The following is a 22,721-nucleotide window of genomic DNA, read 5'->3' on the forward strand; positions in this document are numbered from 1 at the left end:
GGCACGTCATATTCCCACTCTGTGTCCTAGAGCTGAGTGGCCCCGAGACGCGAACATCCCCACCTACATCCCCAAATTTCGCAACGGCTGGGAACCACCCACAGAAATCTTCCGTGGAGCTCCCTGGGAAATAGACATTGGACACTTGCAAGAGGAGGTTAGTCCTGCATCCCTGGGGATCCTCTCTTCCCTCTCCCTCCCCCTTTTCCAGAGAGATGGAGCTGCGGGGGATGTGGTGGTGTGCAAGTAGTTGGCTCAAAACTCAGCTAGATCTGGTCACTCCAGTTAAATATGGAAAGCAAATGAGGCTGGAAAATGGCAGCAATAATCAGCCTCTCCTGACTCAAGGCAACAGGACCCTGCAGTGTCACTGAGCTCCAGGGACACAGGCTTCCCTGAAAAACATCTTGGCCAAAAGCTGCTAGGCCATGGCTCATCTTCCCCTATCCCTCTCCTTTTCTCCGATCAGCTTTCCCCTTTCCTGGTAACACTGCCTCCACATCTGCATTTCCAGCTCTCCTCAGCCAATGGATATCCTTATCGGAACTCCTCGCTCAAGCGTGGCCAGGCATCTGAGCAGACACAGCCTGGGGATGCCTTCACTCCACATGGAAACAGGTAATGGATCCGCACCCCACAGCTTCAGCTCCTACCTTGGAACCTCATGAACACACATGGACACATATGGTGACACTAGGAAGTTTTGGGCATCCTGGAGACAACTCCCTGCCACTATTAATAACCACCAAGAGAAGATAAAGATTAGCTGAGGGGTTATTCCCACTGTCTGCTTTTTAACCCCCAGCAGCTCTGCAAGGAAAAGAATCCCAGGTGTTTTCCACCACAGGAGGCAAAAATATTGGCTGACTTCATCAGTCCATCCATAAGTCTTGTTTCCCAACACCAGCCCACCAAAGTCACCTTAAGGATCCGGTGCCAAAGATGCTGCACTGCACTTTGGCTCTCCATATGTGTGGAGATGCTGGAATCATGGAATTACAGAATGGATTGGGTGGGACAGGACCTTAAAGATTATCCAGTTCCAACCCCCTGCCATGACCAGGGCCACTTTCTGCTAGCCCAGGTTGCTCCAGGCTCTGTCCAACCTGGCCTTGGACACTTCTGGGATGAGGCAGCCACAGCTATTCTGGGCAACTTGTGCCAGGGCCTCCCCACCCTCACAGGGAAGGATTTCTGCCCTAAACCCACCCTCTGGCAGTGGGAAGCCACTCCCCCTTGTCCTGTTACTCCAGGCTCTTCCCCAAAGTCCCCCTCCAGTTCTCTTGGAGCCCCTTTAGGCACTGGAAAGGGCTCTAAGGGCTCCCTGGAGCTTTCTCTTCTCCAGGTTGAACATTCCCAGCTCTCCCAACCTGTCTATGTAGTGCTTCAGCCCTTGGAGCACTTCTTGGCCCTTCCTGGCCTTTCTGGACACCAGTTGAGGATCTCTCCATTCATCCCAAAGCCACCACAGGTTGCACAGACAGAAGCTGCCTACAGGAGGAATTTTCCCTAAGGGAAGGGCACACCCAAACCTTGCCCTGTTGGAAACACAGGGCCAGGGAAGAGCAGCCTGAGCTTCCAGCACTGCTGGAAAACATTTCAGCTGAGGAAGGAGCTTTGTTTCACTGGAGACAGCAACTCCCCCTTGGCCTTAGACACTATCAAAGGCAAATCCACTGATGAGAGGCTGAATGAAACAACGTATTCCAGTCCTGCCCACCTCTCACTGACAGCGCACTGGGTTCAGACAACTCTTCTTAATGAGACAGAATTCTAGGAAATGAGGAAAACCCCCTCCCCTTTCTTCAGAAGTCCTGGAAAGTTCACTTCCAAACCCAGAACCAATCAGGCCACCCTGAGGTTTTTTCCCAAGGGAAAGATGGCTCTTCTACCTTTTAACAGCCTCAATGCTCATTTTCCATCACCAGTTACTCCATGGTGTACCACTTTGATGGTAAAACCTTAACCAAAGTACTTTTAGTTCAAAGTATAGAGGCTCCATCTGCTTCCTTGTTTACACGAGCTCACACCTTGGAAATTGTCATATCTCTGAGTGCCACCAAACTTTTCCCAAATTCCACAAGTCCTCAGTTGTGATTTGACACATCACTTTGCAGGGATTTGAGTCAAGTTTTTAGCTGACCATCCATTTTTCTATCGCTAGCTTTGGTCTGGGAAAAAAAAACCCCAAGCCAGGCATGTTTTTCCATGGTTTTCTGTTCTAATCTAAAAGATTTATAAGCTTTACTACAAGAGTTCAAATCCAGAACAAAATACCTTAAATCCCATTATGTCAGTAAAATAACTTATTTTTCTCATTCACCCTGATCCTGGTAGGAAGATCAAGTGGTAGAGATGGAATGTAGAACAGGAAAGAATCAGGATCATTTATCTTCTCTAATTCAGATTTTCTTGGCCTTGTAATTGGATGGGCCTCCACTAAAACTCCAGATTTTCTCTCCTGCAGGAATTTTGAGGCCCAGGGAGTGGCTGTGCCCAGGAGATTTGCCAAAATCCGCTACGATTTCACTGCACGAAACGCCAATGAGCTCTCGGTGCTGAAGGATGAAATCCTGGAGGTACGTGAGCACCCCTGGGAAAAGATGGGTCCCTTCCCCTTCCCAGGGGCAGGAGAGAGCTCAGGATACCAGCGAGCACCAACTCTGTTCTCCCTGGTGGTGTCTGAGCAGTGAGACGGAGCTTTGCTCAAATCCAAAGCTGGCACAGGCTGCCTGTGCTGTGCTGTGTCACTTCCTCAGCTCAAACACATCGGTCCCACCTTCACCACAGCGAGGAGGGAGGACAACAACTCCCTGCCGTGCCCTGCTCGTCCCCTGCTGGGTCTGTGTTCCTTATTACCACCTCCCCCTCCACGAGGAATTGCTTTCCCCAAAAAATACCTTTTTCATAATCTTTCTTTTCCTGCAGCTGGAGAATGTGGGACATGACTTGGGCTAACACTGATCTACGAGCTGGGGAAAAGGTTTCTGTGCAAAAATGTAGCTTTTTAAAAGTTTATTTATTTTAGCACAAAAAGACAACAGAAATTCAATCACTGGAAAAAAAAAAGAACTGGAAAAACAGGGAACATTACATAGCAACTATGAGTCCTTCAGCACCCAGAGATGCTCTCCTATTCATCCTTATGATAAATTCTGATGCCTTCCAGGAAAAGTTTCAATCCTGGATTGCATCTGAGAGCAGCAGACCTAGTCAGAGCTCCTGGTCTCGATGATGTCCTTCTGGGTGGTCCATGCCCACTATATCCTGGCTGTATATGCCTGAAATCCCATGTTCCCACTAGCAGATTTATTTTTGTCCCTCTCTCAGGTGTTGGAAGATAATAAGCAATGGTGGAAGTTGCTCAACCGGAGCGGGCAGGCCGGTTACGTTCCATACAATATCCTGGATGTGGTGAAACTGGAAGAGCTCGAACAGGTCTGTAGTCAAGTGGTACCTGACTGGTACCAGCTGCAGGGAACAATCTGCCTCTGGGAATAATCTTGTTATTAAACCTCCCTGGATTTCTTAGGATACTATGCACAAGTCAGGATGAACCCTCAGAAGTAGACAAAGTCAGGAGATTCCTAAGTCTCCTATGATAAAACTACCATTTTGCCATGATCGCCTTCCCAAATAAGGCCCATCCTTCCCATTTGTGCAGCAGCCTCCTGTTTTCCATATTTTTCCATGTCAAGATTTTTGTTGGGGGTTAAATTAAAGATGGACACTTCCCTCACCCAGTTCAGTTCAGCAGCAGGAACACATCACTCAAGTAGAGGCAGATGGAAATGCCATCTAAATGAGAATTAACTTGCACTACAGAAATGTGGAGCTGGAGTGTTCTAAACACTGCAGGGAAGCATGGAATTGCTTCCCTATTTTGGTATTGTAGAGTTTGGACAAAGCTTAAGGAGGCCCAGCAGGCTTCTGGAAAAATCCTTGCTAGTTTAATCGAAACGTCAAAAAACTTCCCAGTCTGCTCCAGGCCCTTGGCAGTGGTCACACTTCACATCCCAGCTATGGAGCAGTGGGGCTTTGCCGTCCAATGGGATTGAACACGTTTGGCGTGTCTAGGAATTCCCTTTCACAAACTTCAGGCTTTGCTTTGGTTTTTTTCATTCCCAGAAATTAACTTCCCCCATGCAGCTCCACCTGAGGTCTCACCAGCCCCACATCAGCACAGAGACAACACGGCACTTTGTACCTCTGTGGGTGCGAGGTGGAAAGTTTAAGAAAATGAAAAACTACGGAAAAAAAAAAATCTTACTTTTTTTTTTTTTTCCTTTCTATCCAGTCTAACCAGAGGTACAAAGGAGACCTGAGCCCCAGAGGCTATGGTCCATCCAGTCCAACTCACAAGCTGCCTGCCAGCTACGCCGGGGATAAGTGGGGCAGTGAGATGTTATCACGCAACTCTCCACAGGACGCCAAAGAACGTACGTGTGTGTCCCACTCTGTGTCCCATGCTGGGCTCCCCTGGGTTTGGGTGCTCCAGGGACCAGACCTACCCAAGGGGCTCCCCTGCACCCTTCAGTGATCAGAAATAGAACAGCCCTGGAGGCCATTCCAGGTAGAACAAGAGCCAAGAGAGCAGCCCTGGAGCTTGTGACACCTTCTGGGCTCTCAGGCAGTCTGGGACGAGCAGGGCAATAAGTGCCGCCATTACTCCTTCCTCTAGCTTGACCTGCCTCCTCCCAAGGAGAGAGTTGCCTTTCTCTTCCAAAGCATTTGAGTGTGTCTAAAGAACAGCTCAGCCCTTTCTCTCCCTTCCTTTTGCTCATATGCTCATATCCACACACGTAGTGCCTGCCTGGTCAGTTCCTTCATGTGGTTCCACAGAATTCCCAGCCAAACAGGAGATCCACATCCCTCCCTCACCTGCACATGTTGCAGGGGTTATACAGCAGGAGAGAGACCAGGGGCCCTGCTCACCTCCCCCCTTATCCCACCCTGTCCGCACCTGGAAGCAGGAACCCCTTTGGGATGATGGAAAGCCCTGCAATACAAGGACACAAATCTGTTCATAACACCGAGTACTCCCCAGGAGTTTCATGGGGAAAGTGACACTGGATGAAGTGTCGCTGGAATTCTCACAGAATCACAGATGGCCTGGGCTGGAAGGGACCTTCAAGCTCATCTCATCACGAGTGTGTTGCTCACTCCCAGTTTGTGCTTCCTGCTGCTTCTGTTCCGCTGCGGAGCAAAACCCAGAGCTCCGGGATCAGCAAATTACTGACTAGAAGTAGCAGAGAGGACTGAAAAGTTCTCAATCCCAAATCTCCAACTGTAGATTCTCACAAATCTACCCTTCCACATCAGGCAACAGCCAAGGGGTGATGGGAGGAAAATAAATGGCAACACAGGAGCACAGGAAAATGGGAACCACTTTTCTGGGCTGAATTTAAATAAAAACACTAAGCCACATCCCTATTTTCCTTACGATTTCCCCACAAACACATTCATTTAATGTGTTTTTTGACTGAAGACTGGATTTCATTCCCTACCTGTTTCCACAGAACTTATTCACCAAATGGATGAGCTGAACGACGAGCTGCTAAAGAAGATCACAAACAATAAAATTCAGCCTCCCCACAGGAATTTCAAAGTGGAAAAGCCTCAGGAAGTTTTTGTGCCCCTCACCTTTGAATCCAGCACTGAAGAAGTCAAAGCCTGGCTGGAGGCCAAGTCATTCAGCAAAGAGTAAGATTTGCTCTGTTGCCCCATGAAACGCTCCTCCTTCCCTGGAGAAGGAGCAGGGGAGGCCACTGGCACCATCTCATCTGGGACAAGTCACTGGGATTCACTTACAGAGCCTGTGTTGCAAATCAGATTTCAACCCTATTAAATCCAGCCTCTATAACCAGGATGATCAAAGCTCAGTCTCACTCCCTTTCTCTCTTAGAAACATTTTCTTGGAGAAGAATAATGAAGGAACTAAACCCACGGCCCAAAATGCCACTGGAATCACAGGTGCCACCCTGGCACAGCCCCAGGGCTCTGTGATACGGTGCCAGTGCAGCTCCCGGCCTCCCATGTCCCACTCCTCCCCTCTGGCACGAGGCCACGTGCAGCACAACCATCATCTCCCCACTCTGTGTCTCCCCAGGACCGTGGAACACCTGGGCATCCTCACCGGAGCTCAGCTCTTCTCCCTCAACAGAGAGGAGCTGAAGAAGGTGTGTGGTGATGAGGGAAACAGAGTCTACAGCAAGATCACGGTGGAGAAAAACCAGCTGGAGGTAAGTGCTTTTCTGGATAATTCCTGCTGGAATGGAGGGGCTGCACCACCAGCATCAGCTCATTAAACAGGCATTTTAGAAATCCAATTGAAATAAAATAAACAAAACCCAATGCAAGCAAAACCCACACCAGCAATAAAACACACTTAAAAATTCTGAAGTGTCTTTTAAGCAAAAAGGCCTCAAATCCATAAGGGAGATCCCCCTGTTTCCATTAATTAATCCGCTTTTTACTGATACCACCTACTTCTTTGAAACGAGCTCCTCTCCTACAGCTTTTATTAAATACTGTAATTTAACTACAGCTTGAAGATCAAATCCAAACTTCCTGTTCTGTTTCCATTCCAGAAAAGCAGAGGAGAGTCAGAGCTCCAAGAAATCATGAAGCGCCGCCAGGAAAGAATTGATGCTGCTAATTAAAGTCCCTCTGCTTGTTCAGCTCTTAGCCCTAAGTAGTGCAGGAAAAAAGGGAACGAAAGCGATGATTCCCGGCCCAGGCCGGAGGCAGCAGAGCTCCCCTTGGGCTCCAGCTGCCCTCAGAGTGACAATTCCTTCAACACTGTTGGGAAGGGTTGACAATAAGACCACGTCCCACTGGGAAAGGTGTTTTAATTTTGCATGAAGCATTTTTTTTTTTTTTATAACTATCTATTTTATACTGACATTTTCCGTGCATGTGATCGGAGCAGCATTCCCACGGGGCTCGACGGACCACAGGGGCTGGAATCAAGCACACAAAGACCCCCAGAGCTTTTCTCCAGGGCTGTCCCTGCTCCCAGCCCCTCGCTGGCAGAGCAGGCCTGGCACAGCTCAGGAGAGGCCAGCCCAAGGCCTGGAGCCTGCACCACGGGAATGAGGCTTTGGAACCCCGCCGTGTTTGGGTTTAAGGAAGGGACATTAACGCTCGTCCCATTCCACCCTGTCACGGGCAGGGACGCTTTCCACAAGCCCGAGTTGTTCCAAATCCTGTCCAGCCTGGCCTTGGACACTCCCAGGGATGGGGAGTCACGACCCAAGGCAGCCCCATTTCCATTTCATTTCCATTTCCTCCTCAGTGCAGGTGTCCCCTGCAGCCCAGGAGCACGGGCTGGGTGACAACTCCCTGTCCTCCTCCTGCCCCCCTGTGCCCCATCACTGGACAAGGCTAGAATGGCAACACACATTCCCAAAGTCTGGCTGCTTCCGTAAATCCACGGGCCAGTTAGTGCTGTCTGAAGAGCTGAGATGAGCTCTCAGTGCCCAGGAACCAGCAGGGGTGACAAACAAAGGGATCTGAATCTGGGAACAGGAGAGTTCCACCCGCCCACCGCTGCTGCTGCAGAGGCCAGGGCTCAGGGCAGCTGTGCAGCCCTTCCCTGGGGCACTGATCCTGCACTGGAATGTTGTGGTGTTGCCAAACCCGGCCTCAAACCAGGAGAGGATAAGCCCTGACCGTTTGCTCCCGACCCAGGCACACCCACGGCCCTTCCCAGGGTGTTGGTCACTCGTCCCCACCTTCACGTTTTCAGTGCAAAAAGTCAGCTGAAATGATTCCCAAAGAGCTGAAACCCCAAAGCACACTGGGAAGGGCAGGTTTAACTCCAAATAAATGGGCACAAGAAAAAAAAAAATCTAATTTAGCACAGGATGTTGCTCTTGACTTCCTGTTTTCCTTCATAAAGTTACGTGCATTTATATATAACAATCTGTAAATAAGGGTGAGGAAAATCTCTCTCCCTAGAGGCAGAATTAGTGATTATGCTTCCAAAATTTACTCACAATTTCAAAACTCTGGCAAGCAGCGTAGTTCCTGTCCACAGCAAGTTTGGCACATTGCATTTCTATCTCTGTTTAACTGACAGACCAACCTGATTGCAAAGCAGTGAAGCAAACACAGCTCCAGAGCTGCCCACAGCCCAGGGAGAGTTGGGTTTTCTCTCTCAGCACGTGCTGAGTCCTTGCCCAAATTTGTGCCTGTCCTTGCACATTTAATGGAAAAAGCTTTCAAACAGCGCCTGGGAAACTCGTGTCTAAATCTGGGAACCCCGATGCACCTCAGTTTGGGCTTTACTCTTAAGTGTCTCCAGTGGATGATCTGTTTTCTTCCTCTGAAAGAGGACACCGCTGGCACCAGCAGCGCAGGCAGGGGAGGATCCTGGGTTTAGTCACAGCCCTGCTGGGATCTGAGAAGGGCACTCACCTTGTCAGGGAGGGATGAAGAGGACAATCCTCCTGAGAAGCCCTGGCTCTGGATTAGGGTGGAGAAGGGAAGCAGGATGGCAAGCACAGGAGGCAAAAAGGTTTCTAAAATGAAAATAAAAACAAATGTTGAGCCAGGAAACACACCACCTTCTAGTCCTGGGGTGTAGAGAAAAGCAAATACAGGGATTTACAGTTATCTGGGATTTTCACAGGAGTGTACACCACAGCTCTGCAAAGCTGGGAGCCACAGGAGCACTTCCTAAAACAAATATCTCAGCAGACCTTAGTGCAGAGGTCACTTTTACAAATTTCCACGCGACTGAGCTGTGCGTCTGTTCTGTTTGTGCTGCCTGCAGACACTGCTATAAAGTACTGTACATTGATGTACCCGAGCGAAGGAGACAATGATATACCCATGCACTGTACAAGAGTTATTAAAATAGTTAAGTTATACTTCTAAATCCATCTCTGTCTCTTTCACTGGGTTTTCATAATGGTTTGTCACTGAGAGTCTCAGAAACTCAGCAAAATGTCTGAAACCATTTCCTTTGGGGTTTGGGCACTGACATTCAACAGGAAAGGTGTTATGGCCTGGATAGCTGTTTTAAAAACGGGCAAAGCATGAGAAGCTGTACTAAAGCACATTTATGCCTATCTGGAAGGGGAACGACTGTGGTAGCCATCCTAAGTGGAACAATACAGAAGGAGGGAAAAGCATAAAAACCTGACTCAGGGCCTGTTACATGGATTCTCCACCAATTCCAGCCAAGAGGCAACCTCGGTTTCAGGAGGTAAAGGTTTGGTTTATCTTTTCCTTAATAATTAAGTTACTCAGTTGAAATAACTGGTAATGCCTATTGTAGATGTTTACATTAGGGAGTTCAATTTCGAAGTGGGACCACTTAGATGGTCACCTCCTCTACAGCCTAAATACAGTTTAAGCAAGCCCAGAGCCCCAAACACCTGCCCTGCTGGGTCGGGGGCTCTCTCAGCCGGCGCTGTACCCGACAAGCCATTTCGAACCTTGCCACGACGGCAGGGGAGGGAGCACAGAGCGCTGAGCTCCTGCAGCGCGGCAGCACCGGCGCGGTTCCGAGCCTTCCCTCAGGGCCGCCTCCCCTCAGGGCCTGCCCGCCGCCATCTTGCGGCACCGGCGGCGCCCGGGCCCCGAGCGGCCAGGAGGGACGGGTGGCTCGGGGGCGGCTTGGGCGCCTTGCCGGCCGTGGGGAAGACCCCCGGGGGGTTGTGGGGAGCGGAGGCCCCGGGGCCGGGAGACCCCCGGACACGCTCTGCTGGGGACAATGGCGGCGTCAGGGTCGCCAAGGCGACCACCCGCCCCGACCCCCGGGACCGCGAACCAGCCAATCAAAATCGCTCTCTGTCTCGCTGCCGCGCCTCGGCTCCTCCTGGCCGCCTCCGTCTGTGTCCGCGCTCCTGATTGGTCGCTGCCGCCCAGCCGGGCTGGGATTGGCGGCGGGTGACGGGAGCGCGCGGGCCGCGGGTGCGCGCGCAGGCCGGTCCCCTCCGGGCACGCACCGTCCCTTATAGGCGCGCGAGCCCCCAGAGCCGCGGACATGTCGGTGTCCCCCGTGAAGCGGCAGAAGATGGAGTCGGCGCTGGACCAGCTCAAGCACCACACCACGGTGGTGGCCGACACCGGAGATTTCAACGGTGAGAGGCGGCGCGAGGGGATCCTGTCACGGCATCTTCTCCTTATGCCCCTCTCCCGCCCCCCGTCACGGAGAGTGGGCGCGCCCGGCCGAAGGGGCGCGCGCGGGGGGGAGCGAACCACCCTGCGGCCGGAGGGGGGGCGAGGCGGGGAAGCGCTGGGTGGCGGCGCCTCGGTCCCATCCCGGGGCAGATCCCGCCCTGCCGGGACGTTTTCTAGACCCTCCCGTGATTTTCCCCTCGCTTGCCCTCGAGTGTGCCCTCACCACCACGTTCAGCTCTGCGGGAAGAAGTGCCAGACTCAAGCCAGGCTCTGCCGTGCTCATGAATTCGGGTTTTCTTCCAAGGACCTGTCTAGATCTGGGACTTGTTTGGAGTTTTTTCCAAACTCAAGGCTGGATGGGGCTTGGAGCAGCCTGATCCAGTGGGACGGGAACTTGATGTGCTTCCACATATCCCTTCCAACTCAAACTACTCCGGGATTCCATCATTCTATGAGATGCTTAAAAGCTGGTTTGGGGTTGGAGAAAAGGAAGGGAAATGGTGTTTTTATTTGTTACAGTGGAGCTGTACATTTATCTATTTCCCTCTTGCATTTCCGGGATGCAAAAAGTGAGAGGGAACTTGAGGAGATGCTCAGTCTGAGAGAAATAATTTTGAAAAAATTCAGCCCGCTGGATACTGCAGAGACAGTAAAATTCCAAATGGGTTGCACGATCCTGACAATTCATGTACACTTCATGGATAAGCCACAAGAGCTTACAGGAAAACATCCAGAAGCACATCCAGGAAAACATCTTGGAATTAATGGATAAAATGGTGGTTTATTTTCCTTTTGTGCAGCACTGCAGGTGTTTGATTTTAGGACCCCTAAAAATGTTACATTCCTAAAAACAGGTGGGTGGGGGGTAATTAATAGGTAGAATTCGTGATATAAAAATATTTGTGGTTATATATATAGGGTAGATAATTGTGAGTTAAAGACTCTGTAATATAAAAACATAGTTTATTTTTAATAAAACAATGTATATTTTAGGTGTATAAATATATATATTTATAATTTCTTTTTTGTATGTGCACATATATATTTTACATCACACACTCTGCCTGTCTGAGAGCCTTGCTGGTGGGCTTCCACAGGGAAGTGAGGAATAAGATGTTGAATGCTCCTGGACAGTGAGGCTGGCCAGAGGTCCCTCCTAAGTGTGTGACAGCAAAAACTCCACGGCCCAAGGGCACCAGGGCTTTTGGGGATGGAGAATTTAATGGCAGCAGTTGGCAGCTGTGCCAGTTCAACTGATTAAATCCAAGACTTCTCTAGAGAAGTATTTTTTTCTGGATATGTGTACATACAGGCAGACCTTTTTACTCTCAAGTGAGTGAGGTTTGGGATTGTTTCCCTTAAATTTTAAGTTTCCAGGCTCTATTTCAGCTCCCCTGGCCGAGCCCGATGTGCGGCAGTGGGGCGAGGGCTGGAGCTGGGAGTGCAGATTCCATTGCAGCCCAGATGTGTCTGGGAGCCTCCCCAGGCTGTGGCAGCAGCCTAGGAAAGGGGTCAGACATCTCCTGGAACTGCCCAGACTGCAGGGATGGATGGAGAACTGACCTGCACACGTAATTGAGGTTCCCACAGAAAGCTGCTGGGCAGTGGTTCCAGGTCAGGAGTGTCAGCAGTGGTTATCTTCAGTGCCATATCAGTGGTTGTTTTCCTTGGAGCACTCAGGATGAGGATGAAATGGTGTTCATGCCTCCTGGGAAAGCAGGAACTGTAACTGTCTCGTGCTCCCTGCACCTTCTCCAGGATGCCCTGGAGTGGCCTGGCTCATGGCAATTTAATCTGTGTGGAATAGCTTCCCATGCCTGACTGTGCAGCTGGGACAGTCCCTGAGTGTCCCATGGAATCCCTGGGGTTATTGCACAGACATTCAGGCCTGGCAGTCCCCTGCAGCAAGAACTCAGCACCTGGCCACAGAAGCAATTCCAGCATCTGAAAGAAGAAAAAGGCGATTTCTTCTGTTTCAAAGTTATTTCAAGTTCTCAGACCCAAACCACCCTTTGCTCTTGCTCTTGGCCGGGTGAATCCTGAGCAGTGGGCACAGGTCTGGTCATTCATGCTGATGGGAGCGACGCTTTCTGGGGGAAATCCGCTCATTTCCAAAGTTCACTGCCTGCCCCTGCCTGATCTGCGCGGCAGAAAACCTCTTCCATGGAGGGATTTTGCTCCATCTAATCCCACCTGCCCAGGCTGTTCCATGTGGATGGGACAGGCTGGGGCAGCACAGGCAGACACAGCTCTCAGTGCTCCCTGCTCCAAACACAGCTCTGGGCTCCTCTGCAAACTGCCTCTGCCAGGAGGTTTTCTCCAGGAGAGCTCCAGGACTGGCTCATGGCAGGGTGGAGACTTAAGCTATCACAAAGGGAAGAATAAATATTTATCTTATTTTTCTCTCAAAATGTTCATGCTCTGCCCTACAGATTATTTCAAGTCTTTTCTGCAATATTTGCCCTACCTATTGTCCATTACTATTTATCTCATTTTTACCTCAAAATATTAATTTTCTATCCTGGAGAATATCACAAGTTTCTATCCCTACAATTTTCACTATGTGTTCACAAGTGGTTCTCTCAGTTTTCCTCATGATGTTCATGTTCATTCTCTTCCCTGGGAGTTGCTTCAAGTTTTTCCCCCAAATTGTCCCTTTCTGTCCTTCTGATATCCTAGTTTTTATAAGAAAATATTCATTCCCTACTCTAGAGATTATCTCCAGTTTTACCCCCATTTTTTCTCTATCTATTCACTACTGAGTGCCTGATTTTTGCATCAAGTTGTTGTTCTCTGTCTTAGAGATCACCTCAGATTTTACCTACAAAACTTGCCCTACCTGTGCACTACTGATTGCCACAGTCCACTTCAAAATATTCATGCTCTCCATTTTAGGCCACCTCAGATTTACTCCAAAAGTTTTCCCTACTTGTCCACTACTGATTATCTCATTTTTTACCTCATATCAATCATTCTCTATGCACAGATACCGGACAGTAAATCATACAAAGATTTAAAAATCTGCACAAGGAATAGCAGAAAGTTTTCCATGAATAACAGAAGTTCTTTTTTTTTCCTTCCTCAGCCTGGGACTGCAGGACTGAATCTTTGCAACCGAGAGACAAGAGAGTTGTTACTAACACTTAAACCTCTCAAATACTGTAATTTCTCAGATAACTGTGCCAGCACTGACCCATATGCCTGCAGTGCTTGGGGGAGGAGCAAGATGACATCCCACTTCTGTCTGCAAAAATTTCAAGATCATAAAAAGTAATTTCCTTTCTTTATCTCTGACCCATAACCCAAGCAGCCATGTAGAACAACATGGACTATTCATGAAAGGGATGATTCAGCTGTGGGGAAAAAAACCCTAAAGAAACAAAACCACCCCAAATTTCAAGGTGAAAACGTGCTGCTTGTTAACAGGAGCACACAAACTCATTTAAACCAGAGAGGAAATTACAAACCAGGAAAAGAGGCAAGCTCTCTGGTTAATAATTCCAAAGGAATTTCCCCACAGATCATAAGCAATGACATGTAATTTTTCCTCTGGAATCATTACTGACTTGGGTTTCTGTTGGGAGTCTTTCAAACATCCATTGAGGGCTCAGGGGCTTGGTTGGGTTGTTCGTGGCCACTCCTGAAAAGCCCAGGCCAAATCCACCCACCTGCATCACTGCTCCACCCCAAATTCGCATGAAATATTGGTACAATTTACAATACCTCCCCTTCCCTGTCCTTCCTTACACATCCGTGGAGCAAATGTATTCCATCCTCTGTTCCCAGCTGCACCTCTCCAGCCCAAATCCCCGTTCTCACACAACCCAAACAGACCTCAGGCAATGGTTCCACCAGCGCCTGCAATTCTAAGCTCCCTGTTCCTTGGATTGCTCATCCAAGCGCTCACAGCAATCTCACCTCAGCCCAGAGACTCCCCTGTCCCCAGAGGGAAACGCCAACTGATGGGACACAGCTCTGGCACCGCATTTCCTCTTGTTCCTGCTGTCCTGGAAAGCCACACGCACGCTGCGCTCTCCAGAGCAGCCATCCTGCCTGGGAAGGCCAGGGAGAAGGGAAAGGGCACTGGAGCCCCTGTGGGAGCCCCCAGCCCCACTGCCAGCGAGCAATGACACTGTCAGTGCCTGCAGCCCCCACCCCAATTCCTGTCACTTGGTGGGCGGCTCCTGGTGTGGCACTTGGGGACGTGGAGCATGGGTGGCCCTGGCAGTGCCAGGGCAGCAGTTGGACCCAGTGGTCCACAGGAACATTTGAACAGATCCTGGAAGGGGCACAGCATGGCCACCAGGTCTTCCAGCACAGCTTCTTGTGCTTCAGGGCTTCTGGTTTTTGGTAGAGATTCACTGGAATTTAACCTCATAAAAATCATTTGGCAAGGCTTAACCCAGGAGTTCCAAGGCATCATCCGTGTGTAACCTCAGTCAGTGTAACTGGGGTTTGGGGGTGGAAAAAACTACTTTAAAGGTGCCATCAAACCTCTGTTGGGATTAAGGGCAGCAGAATGGGTGTGTTGATAAAGAATTCAGAAATTGTTTACTTGAATTAATAACAAGGAGTAAAAGACCTTAATTAATGACTCGGCGAACATAGGAGCTCTAAGTGCTGGTTCAGGGCACCCTGTGTGAAGGAATATTGCAGCAATGACATTGAAGGCAGCAACACCAATTACCAGGACAAACTGTTACTGACCCAGAACAACAGCCAGGAGAAAATCTCCATCTCTGCCCAGAGCAGTGACCTCGGTGGGTGTCTGCCTCAGAGGAGCTCTACAGACCGTTGTCCACTGCGGGGATACGTGGCCCTTGACTGACACGAACACGTCCAGAAGAAGACCCAATGCCCGCGTCCCCACCGGGAGAGATCGCACTGCAAGCACAGGGTCGGGATGGCGGTGCTGATCGTGGTCGGAGTCAGGCAGCTAAAATGACGTCTTTCTGGGAATAGGGTCCTTTCACGGCGCAATTTTTCTCCCGCCCAAAGCGCGAATGTTGCCATATTGGAAAGGGCACGCTACCTTAAGGCGCTATTTTAGGTGTGGTCATGTGAGGTCAGCCCGAACTCTTCCATTTTGTGTTCTGGCAGAAGCCATTTCTGGTCAACGGCCATCTTTGATATGGTATCACGTGACCTTAACCCGCGGCCGCCATCTTGCGTTCTGGCAGAAGTCACGCCCTGCGAGAGCCGCCATCTTAGGTAGGGTATCACGTGAGTTCTGCCCGGACCCGCCATCTTGTGTGCTGGCAGCAGCCGGGGCCGAGCGGCTCCTCCACCTCCGGGCCGCCCTCTTGGGCGTTGCCGACTTTGATTTGCGGCCACCTCCGTCCCCTTGGGAGCGGCGGTTGTCGCTATCCATCCGCGCGCAAAAACACGCTCATGCACTCACATCACAACCCCGCACAGCTCGACCGAGTCCCGTCCGGCACCGCCCCGCCCGCTGTCCGCGATCCGGGGTCTGTCATGAGTTTGTTGCACGTGTAACACAGAAACAACCTCCCATCAACTGCTCACGGCTCGTCTCTTCCGTGTATGCAAAAGCTTCATTAGTCAGTCATCACAAAGGCCTTCAGAGCCTGTGAGTTAAGAGCAGTTGTGAAAGAGTAAAAAAAGCTTTTTGCTAATTCAGTGTTCTTTATTACAAATATGTCTGTTATTGGTCCCATTTCCAGTAACAGCATGCAGCTAATCTGCAGGATATTCCTGTCCAAGTCCGTGCCAAATTTTTGTTTGCAGCTGCCTCATACGTCGGTGTTTGCAGATCCTGAATGCAGACGGGAAAAATACATCTATTCTCTTAGGACCCTGCAGATGTTGGATTTTATGAAAAGCTCAACTTTCAGAGAGCCAGCCAGCCATTCCCAGCTCACTGCAGTTCCCTGCAGGAACACGAGGGGGTGCTGCAGGACACGGTGTCCCCGCGCTTCGCCCTCAGCCCAGGTCTGCTCCTGAGCTCTTCCCTCTGCCCTGTCAATACGCGCGGGAAAAAACCCGGTCTTACTGCAGGATCGTGCTCCGGCACTGGAAGCAGCGAGCAGTGAGATAGTCACAAAATCCTGAATGTTCCGAGTGGGAAGGGACCTTAAAATCCATCCCATTCCACCCCCTGCCGTGAACAGCAACTCCTTCCACTGTCTAAGGTTGCTCCAAGCCTCGTCCAGCCTGGCCTTGGGCACTTCTAGCCACTCCAGGCTCCTGTAAATTACTACAGCCTGTCAGACTAATTAGTTTTTTTCTTGGAATGCTGTAGGAGAGTGGGCAATTGGTGGGGCTGAGTGTCACATTAACACAGTCATGCACTTCTGGGAGCAACTTTTGGGATTGGCAAACTATTTCTTTTTCAGGAACACCCAAAAAAGTGAGGTTCTTTGTGACACCAAAGCAGAACTCATTGCCAGTTGCATGAAGTGAGCACCTCGGGAAAAATAAGAGGATGAATTTAAGAAAGAGAAATAACGCAGAGAAGCAGCGAGTGCCAGAGATTAGCAGAGAGAAAGGGCGGGAAAACACGAGAGCAGGAAGAAGAGTGTGCCTTTCCGCTGAGATTAACTGCAAACGCATTAATTATAAAATTTTTTATTCCCCCCCACCGGCGGACGCACTTGAGGAGAAAACTCCATTTCCCGTGATGGCCCGGGGCGACGCTGTACGGCGCCAATCAGGCGGGGCGGGGCGCGGCCAACGGAGAAGTGGGAGAGGTTTGAATTCTGAGACGGCGATAAAACTCCGGTATTTTGCCGGTGAAAGGTTTTTTGTCAGTCGGGGTGGCTGGCGCGACCGGGGACTGTGTGCGGTACATCCGGGCTGGTGGGGCGCGGGTCCGGGAAGGGTTCGCCGAGCCTGAGGGGCTCTGGGCTAAGGCGGGCTGAGGAACTGTGGGACCCGTGAGGGAGTGAGGGCTGAGGTGCTGTGGGGTTAGAGGCGTGCGGGGTTGAGGGCTGTGGGGTCCGTGGAGGACTGAGGCGGTCTCAGGGGCTGTGAGATGCGCGGGGCTGAGGTTTGTGGGGTCCGTGAGCGGTGCGCGCCTGCCGAGTCGAGGGTGCGGGCTGAGGGGCTGTGGAGTCTGTGAGGGGCTGTGGGCCGCGACCGGCCCTCGGGTATCAGTGGAGGTTGTGGGGGGCTGTGAGGTGCGCGGGGCTGAGGGGCGCTCGGAGATCCCTGAGGGGCTGCAGTTTGTGCGGTGTGTGGGGATGTGGGTGTTTCGGGGGGTCTGTGAGGGGCTGAGAGCGGAGGCGGCCTGAGGGGCTGTAAGGTGTGAGGTGCGTGCGGCTGAGGGGCTGTGGGGGTCCGTGAGGGCTGTGGGGTGTGTAGGGCGGAGGCGCTGTGGGAGGCTTTAGGATAGAAGGTACTTGGCGCTCGCGGCTCTGGTACTCTGAGACGTATTTTTCTGGCCGGCAAGGCGCTGGGGCTGCCCGGTCCCGGCGTGGGGCGGTGCGTCCCGGGGAAGCAGCAGCCTCGCCTCCCCTCGGTGGCAGCGGGGAGTCCCCGCCGCTGTCCCCCGGCAGGGGTGGAGGCTGGGCTGTGCCCCCCGCCCGCTGCAGCTTTCGTCTAAGTGGGGAAGGACCAGAGGGTCCCGACTAAGCCTGGCTGAGGCTCCCTGTGGCCGGAGCGCACCCGTCGGCAGCCGCTGTGGGGAGGGTGGGGGGATGTCGGGGCAGGCAAAGGAGCAATCACTGAGGAGGGAGGTGGTTTAAACTTAGTGGCTTTTGCTGCGGACGTTGGTTGCTTGCGGCTTTTCATTGTCTGGATGGGCTCTTTTTTCATGTATCTGCCGTAGAGGGGAATCAAACCCCCAAATCCCTCTAAATGTTTGGTATCAAAGCGGTGTGTTGTGGCTGCACAGAAAATTCGGAGTGAATGGGCTGATGAAAGCTGGCTCTGTCATGTTTCAGGTCAATACCCAGCCTTACAGCTCTCCATTTCTTGTTAAATGCAGGATTAAAGGAAAGGAGCTGGTCACGTCCCAGGAGGCAGTCACGAGTGGGAGCAGGGCAGGGAGAATGTGTAGCCCCTCAGACAGTGACAGGTGATGTCCAACCTGCAGAATGAACTCAGTGCAGCATCTTAGAATGATCACAGCCAGGATCTGGCAGGGTAAGGAGGCTCAAATGGACAGCGAAAGGAGAGGAAGGTGTGTGTTAAGTTGATGACTTCTAAATTCTGAGACAGAGGTTGAGTCTTCTTTTCCTGTGGCTTGTGTCTATTGCAAATACAGATTAAATCATCGAATTGTGAAATTGTTTGGGTTGGGAGGAACCTTGCAGATCATCCGGTTTCAGCTTCCACTAGCCCAGGTTGCTTCAAGCCCTCTCCAATCTGCCCTTGGACACTTGCATCCTGAGGATCAAATCCTGAGCACTGCTTTTTTGCCATATTCTGTATGTATGTATTCTGAAGGCTTTCAATTAGAGGTTTGCTTTTACATTATCAGTCTAACGGGGTCAGGAAAAGTTTGTGTTCTACTACCAGGCATCAATCTCAGGGCTTTCTATTCTTCTTTTCTCAGCTACCAAGATCATGGCAACACTGGGGGTTATCTGAGCACCTGTGAAACAAAACTGATCTCACAAGATTGATTCCCTTCAGACAAGGTCTTGCATCACTTCTCTACAATAGTTTAAACACCTGTAGCACAGCTGCTTCTTTTGATGCTTAGTTTAAGCCATTGGAAGGTACTTTCTGTCATCCTATTGCCAGGATAAATATTCCATTGATACAGCACTTGGATTCTTTTGATCTCCGCTCTTCTGTTTTCCTCACAAGCACTTCAAAACAAGACCTGCAGACTGCTGTACATGCCTTCTTTGCACAAGACAGACAACAAGTTCTTCATTCAGGTTTGTTTCATAGGTGCTTAGGCAACCCCAGTGTTGCCATGTTCTTGGTAGCTGAGAAAAGAAGAATAGAAAGCCCTGAGATTGATGCCTGGAAGTAGAACACAACCTTTTCCTGACCACGTTAGAATGATAATGTAAAAACCAACCTTTACTTGGAAGCCTTCAGGTACAGAATATGGCAAAAAGCAGTGCTCAGGATTTGATCCTCACAACTGGGCCATGGGAATATCTGGCCAATATTGTCCAATGAGAGGAGCAGCTGGATTGGTCATTTCCCTGGCTTCTGCCCTGCTCCCCTACGTTTATCTTGCCTGTGCTTAGATGGTGCAAAATAAAATGGCCTTGGAGAGGTAACAGGCAAGACATAACAAAACTGAGGGATGTGTCAATAAGTGCGTGTTCCCTGTGGGAGAGAACTGGAAGTTCCACTGAGGCGTTTAACTGTCTACAGAACCACAAATACGTGAAGAACACATAAAAGCGAAAACCTTGAGGCATCAAGATAATGTGAATACTTACATCTTCTCAATAGGGATGTTGTTGTAAGTGAAGCTTGGTCACAAAAACTGGAATGAGGGAGGGATGGAAGCAGGCTAACACTTAGGGCAACGTCAGGGCCATTCCTTTCATACAGGGAGCTGTTTGATTAACTGAATGGAAAAGTTAATTAAATCACAGGTGTCATATAGCTGAGAAGAGTGAGGAGGAGTTGTCAATATAAAATTTCTTTTACCAGTCTCTTTGTGCTGCTTAAAACATTCATTCTCATCTCTGAATGCTTCCACATTTCTTTTCATGTCTGCCCTTAGAGTAGTCTCTGCTCCTCTCTTAATGAAATTTCTTAGAGTTAATTAAAGAGAACATCCTGCATCTGGCAGAAGAGGTGAGGGTGTTCAATTCCACTCCACTGAAGGGCAGTGCAAGAATAACCCTTGGTGAATGCTCTGACCTTGTAAAACCTGCATAGAGAAGAAGAGGTTTCTCTTCCTGCTGGTTTCAAATGCCTCAGGAAGCAGTTTGGGAACAGATGGAAAAGAGGAGAGAGTTTGTGAAGTATTCCCTCAATGTAACTTTTTGTGTGCTGAAGAGTCCCAGGGAATTGAAATAGGCAGAGGAGAGTAGTGCATTGTCAGGCTAAATTCCACCTCTTCCCTTTACTAATGGTCCTTGGAAGCTGTTAAGGGATTTTTGTGGTGCTGAAATGGCCTCTGATGGGAGAACAGAAAAAAATACAACCCAAGCCCAAGTCTGGAGGCAGTTGGTGGGCAGGAGAATGAATATGATCATAGATTTGTGCAATCTTGGCTGTGTAAAACGAGGATCAGGTGGAATAGCCAGCCTGGCCAGGATAATGTGTATGTGTATATATATATGTATCTATCCCACAGTGTGTATAAACCATTCCCTCAGAATAGCAGGGGCTGGTCAGGACACGCAGGAAGAACCTGCCTTGCTTTTAGGTGCCGGTGCTCGGCTGTTGGGCTGTGACTGTGTCAGAAGGAATTCCTCTTGGAAAAGTCCCCATCAAGTTTAATTTTCTAGATGAGAAAGCCTCGAAATGAGCAGAAGATGAGGGAAAGGGAGATGCAGAGTGCAGGGGGTGCGCAGACTGCAGTGAATCCTGAAGTTGTTAATGTTTCCTTTCCTCCCGCAGCGCCCTCGCAGCACTGTGAGCTCTGGCGTGGAAGTGCCCCAGCCTCTGCCCAGTTTCACCCCCTATGTGGAGGAGTCAGCTCAGCCACAAATGATGTGAGTGCTGGGTCTGAGAGGGGGGGACTGCATTTGGGATTCTCAAAGGTGCTTCCTAAAACTGGGACTTGTTTTGCCAAGTCCTTAAGCCTCTTGAGCTACAGGAATTGAAAAATCTGTCAGCCTGGAAGCAATTAGTGCTGCATCTTGATGACAGAGGCTTCAGCTGAGGTTGCATGAGGACACGGCAAGTGTTCAGTGCTGCTCCTGATGTGGGAGCCTAGATCATATTTGTATGTGCTAATTAGTTTAATGGCTTAACTCGGTGTGTTTACTCGAAAGCACAAGCTACCTGTCTTAGGGTGCTGTGTGCTGTGAAGCAGCCCCAAATTGAGGCTGACTTGTGGCTGTTTTTTTGTGTCTTGGCAACTCTGTGCTCAGCATATCTGGAGTTCTTTTCTGAAATAAGCTATCAGGGTTGCCATGCCAACAGTGTTGCTTAGGTGGTGGAGGGGGGAGTGTGCTGTTTGTCCAGCTCTCCCTGAAATGCTGATGCATCCCAGGAGATGGGGTGGTTTAGTTAGAGCAGAGGGAAAGGCAATGTTTTGCAAGGTTGCTCTACCTTTCTGTGGCTGCTGATGGCCAGGGAATGGACAGGCTCCTTCTAAGAGAGGAGTGGCACGGCCTGTTTGGTGTTACTGACAGTTCCCATCGGTCTGAATTGCCTGGGATCAGGGAATGCTGAGAGGTGGAGAGCAGCACAGATTGCCTTGGGCTGCAGAATGGCCCTGACCTCGGCTATGCCGTGGTTTAGACTGTAAGACTGTTTCTTTCTCCTGAAAGTCAGTGTTGCCACATCAGTAAATGTCTTGACATGCTGGTCTCTTGGATGAAGATTTGTTACTCACTGAGGGCCGCAGCTTTTCATACCAGGGTGAGGGCAGGAGTGGGTAGAACTGAACAGCAGGCTAAGTTACCCCCAAGTGACTTGGGCAGAGGCTTGCTATGTAGGTTTAGATTATGTAGTTGAAATCTTGAGTCTTTTTTTTTTCCTGTCTTTGAATCAATTTCTTCATTGTATGATGGCCCCCTGCTAGGAACATTACTTTTAGGACTGGCTATTACCTATTTTAAGCAGTGTTGGATGTGCTATTTTGGAAGAACTGTGGATATGACAGAGCCTCTTGTTTTTCTTTTCAGATGTAGGCCTGCTTCCCCCACCGGCTGCTGCTCCATTTTTCTCTATATTTGATGAATCCTCTACTTTGACAAATCAGAATACAAGGTAGATTTATGTTAGACCTACATTTCAGAGAGAAGGAAAACGGAAGCATCAAAGCCCTTGCTGTAGCAGCTGAAATAACTGTTTTTTGCAAGGGTGTGTGGGGTGTGTGTTTTGTTTTGTTTTATGTTGGTATTTTTTATTCAATTACTTAATTTTTTCAAAGACTCTGTGATGAGGAAATACTCTCCTGTTCTTCATCTTCAACCTAGAACTGTTTAAGCTGCTCTGTAAACTTCCTTCATTCTGGAGGGCTGTATCTATTGCTTTCTGCTAGTTCTGTAGTAGAAACTCGTTGATTGAAATTATCCCTAGAGTTCAGTGCCTGAGAGGAATTTGCTGGAGATGGGAAGCTGCTCTACTAAATGTGTAACTGACTGTAATTTCTTCTTAGCTGTTCAGCAGATGGCAGCCAGAAAAGTGCCCGTCGCCCTCTCTCTGTTCGTGAGCCTGTGGATTCTCTGAGTGCCAAGGAAAGCGCAGCAGCAGGAGCAGCAGGGGCCTGTGTAAGGGAACAGTTCAGGCAGATTTCCTGTCCTGTCGGTGCAGCCTGTGCTGCTGTCAGACTGAGTCAGCTTGGCTGGGCTGGCATCACGTGTACAGAGCAAGGATTCTGAACTGCTGCCTGCCATGGCAGCAGTGGATCGGGGTGCTGATGAGATTAGACTGGAAATATCTTGTTGTGGCTGTGGCTGCCTCATCCCTGGAAGTGTTCCAGGCCAGGCTGGATGGGGCTTGGAGCAGCCTGGACTAGTGAAGGTGTCCCT

The 22,721-nt window shown here is 50.0% G+C and overlaps 2 protein-coding genes across 8 annotated transcripts in view; both read left to right on the forward strand.

The window, feature by feature from the left end:
* The window catches only part of EPS8L2 (EPS8 like 2), a 48,255-nt gene extending 39,407 nt beyond the window's left edge, over positions 1-8,848 (forward strand). For both annotated transcript variants that reach the window (XM_040066346.2, XM_058420925.1), the window contains exons 14-21: positions 31-157; positions 515-618; positions 2,468-2,579; positions 3,331-3,438; positions 4,298-4,439; positions 5,520-5,703; positions 6,110-6,242; positions 6,591-8,848. In XM_040066346.2, coding sequence (XP_039922280.1) covers positions 31-157; positions 515-618; positions 2,468-2,579; positions 3,331-3,438; positions 4,298-4,439; positions 5,520-5,703; positions 6,110-6,242; positions 6,591-6,662 — 982 coding nt within the window. In that variant the 3' untranslated portion in view covers positions 6,663-8,848. The remainder of the gene's footprint in view (positions 1-30; positions 158-514; positions 619-2,467; positions 2,580-3,330; positions 3,439-4,297; positions 4,440-5,519; positions 5,704-6,109; positions 6,243-6,590) is intronic.
* A 7,986-nt stretch (positions 8,849-16,834) lies between these two features.
* The window catches only part of BUB1B (BUB1 mitotic checkpoint serine/threonine kinase B), a 31,082-nt gene continuing 25,195 nt past the window's right edge, over positions 16,835-22,721 (forward strand). The window contains exons 1-5 of one of the 6 annotated variants that reach the window (XM_040066302.1): positions 16,835-16,875; positions 18,083-18,277; positions 20,638-20,732; positions 21,873-21,957; positions 22,349-22,460. The gene's annotated coding sequence lies outside the window, so the exon portion shown is untranslated. Of the gene's footprint in view, positions 16,940-18,082; positions 18,278-20,637; positions 20,733-21,872; positions 21,958-22,348; positions 22,461-22,721 lie in introns of those variants that run through there. The other 5 variants (XM_040066301.1, XM_040066299.1, XM_040066303.2 and 2 more) reach the window with 5 other exon arrangements.

This window comes from Hirundo rustica, chromosome 6 (assembly GCF_015227805.2).
Source record: "Hirundo rustica isolate bHirRus1 chromosome 6, bHirRus1.pri.v3, whole genome shotgun sequence".
Classification (NCBI taxonomy): domain Eukaryota; kingdom Metazoa; phylum Chordata; class Aves; order Passeriformes; family Hirundinidae; genus Hirundo; species Hirundo rustica.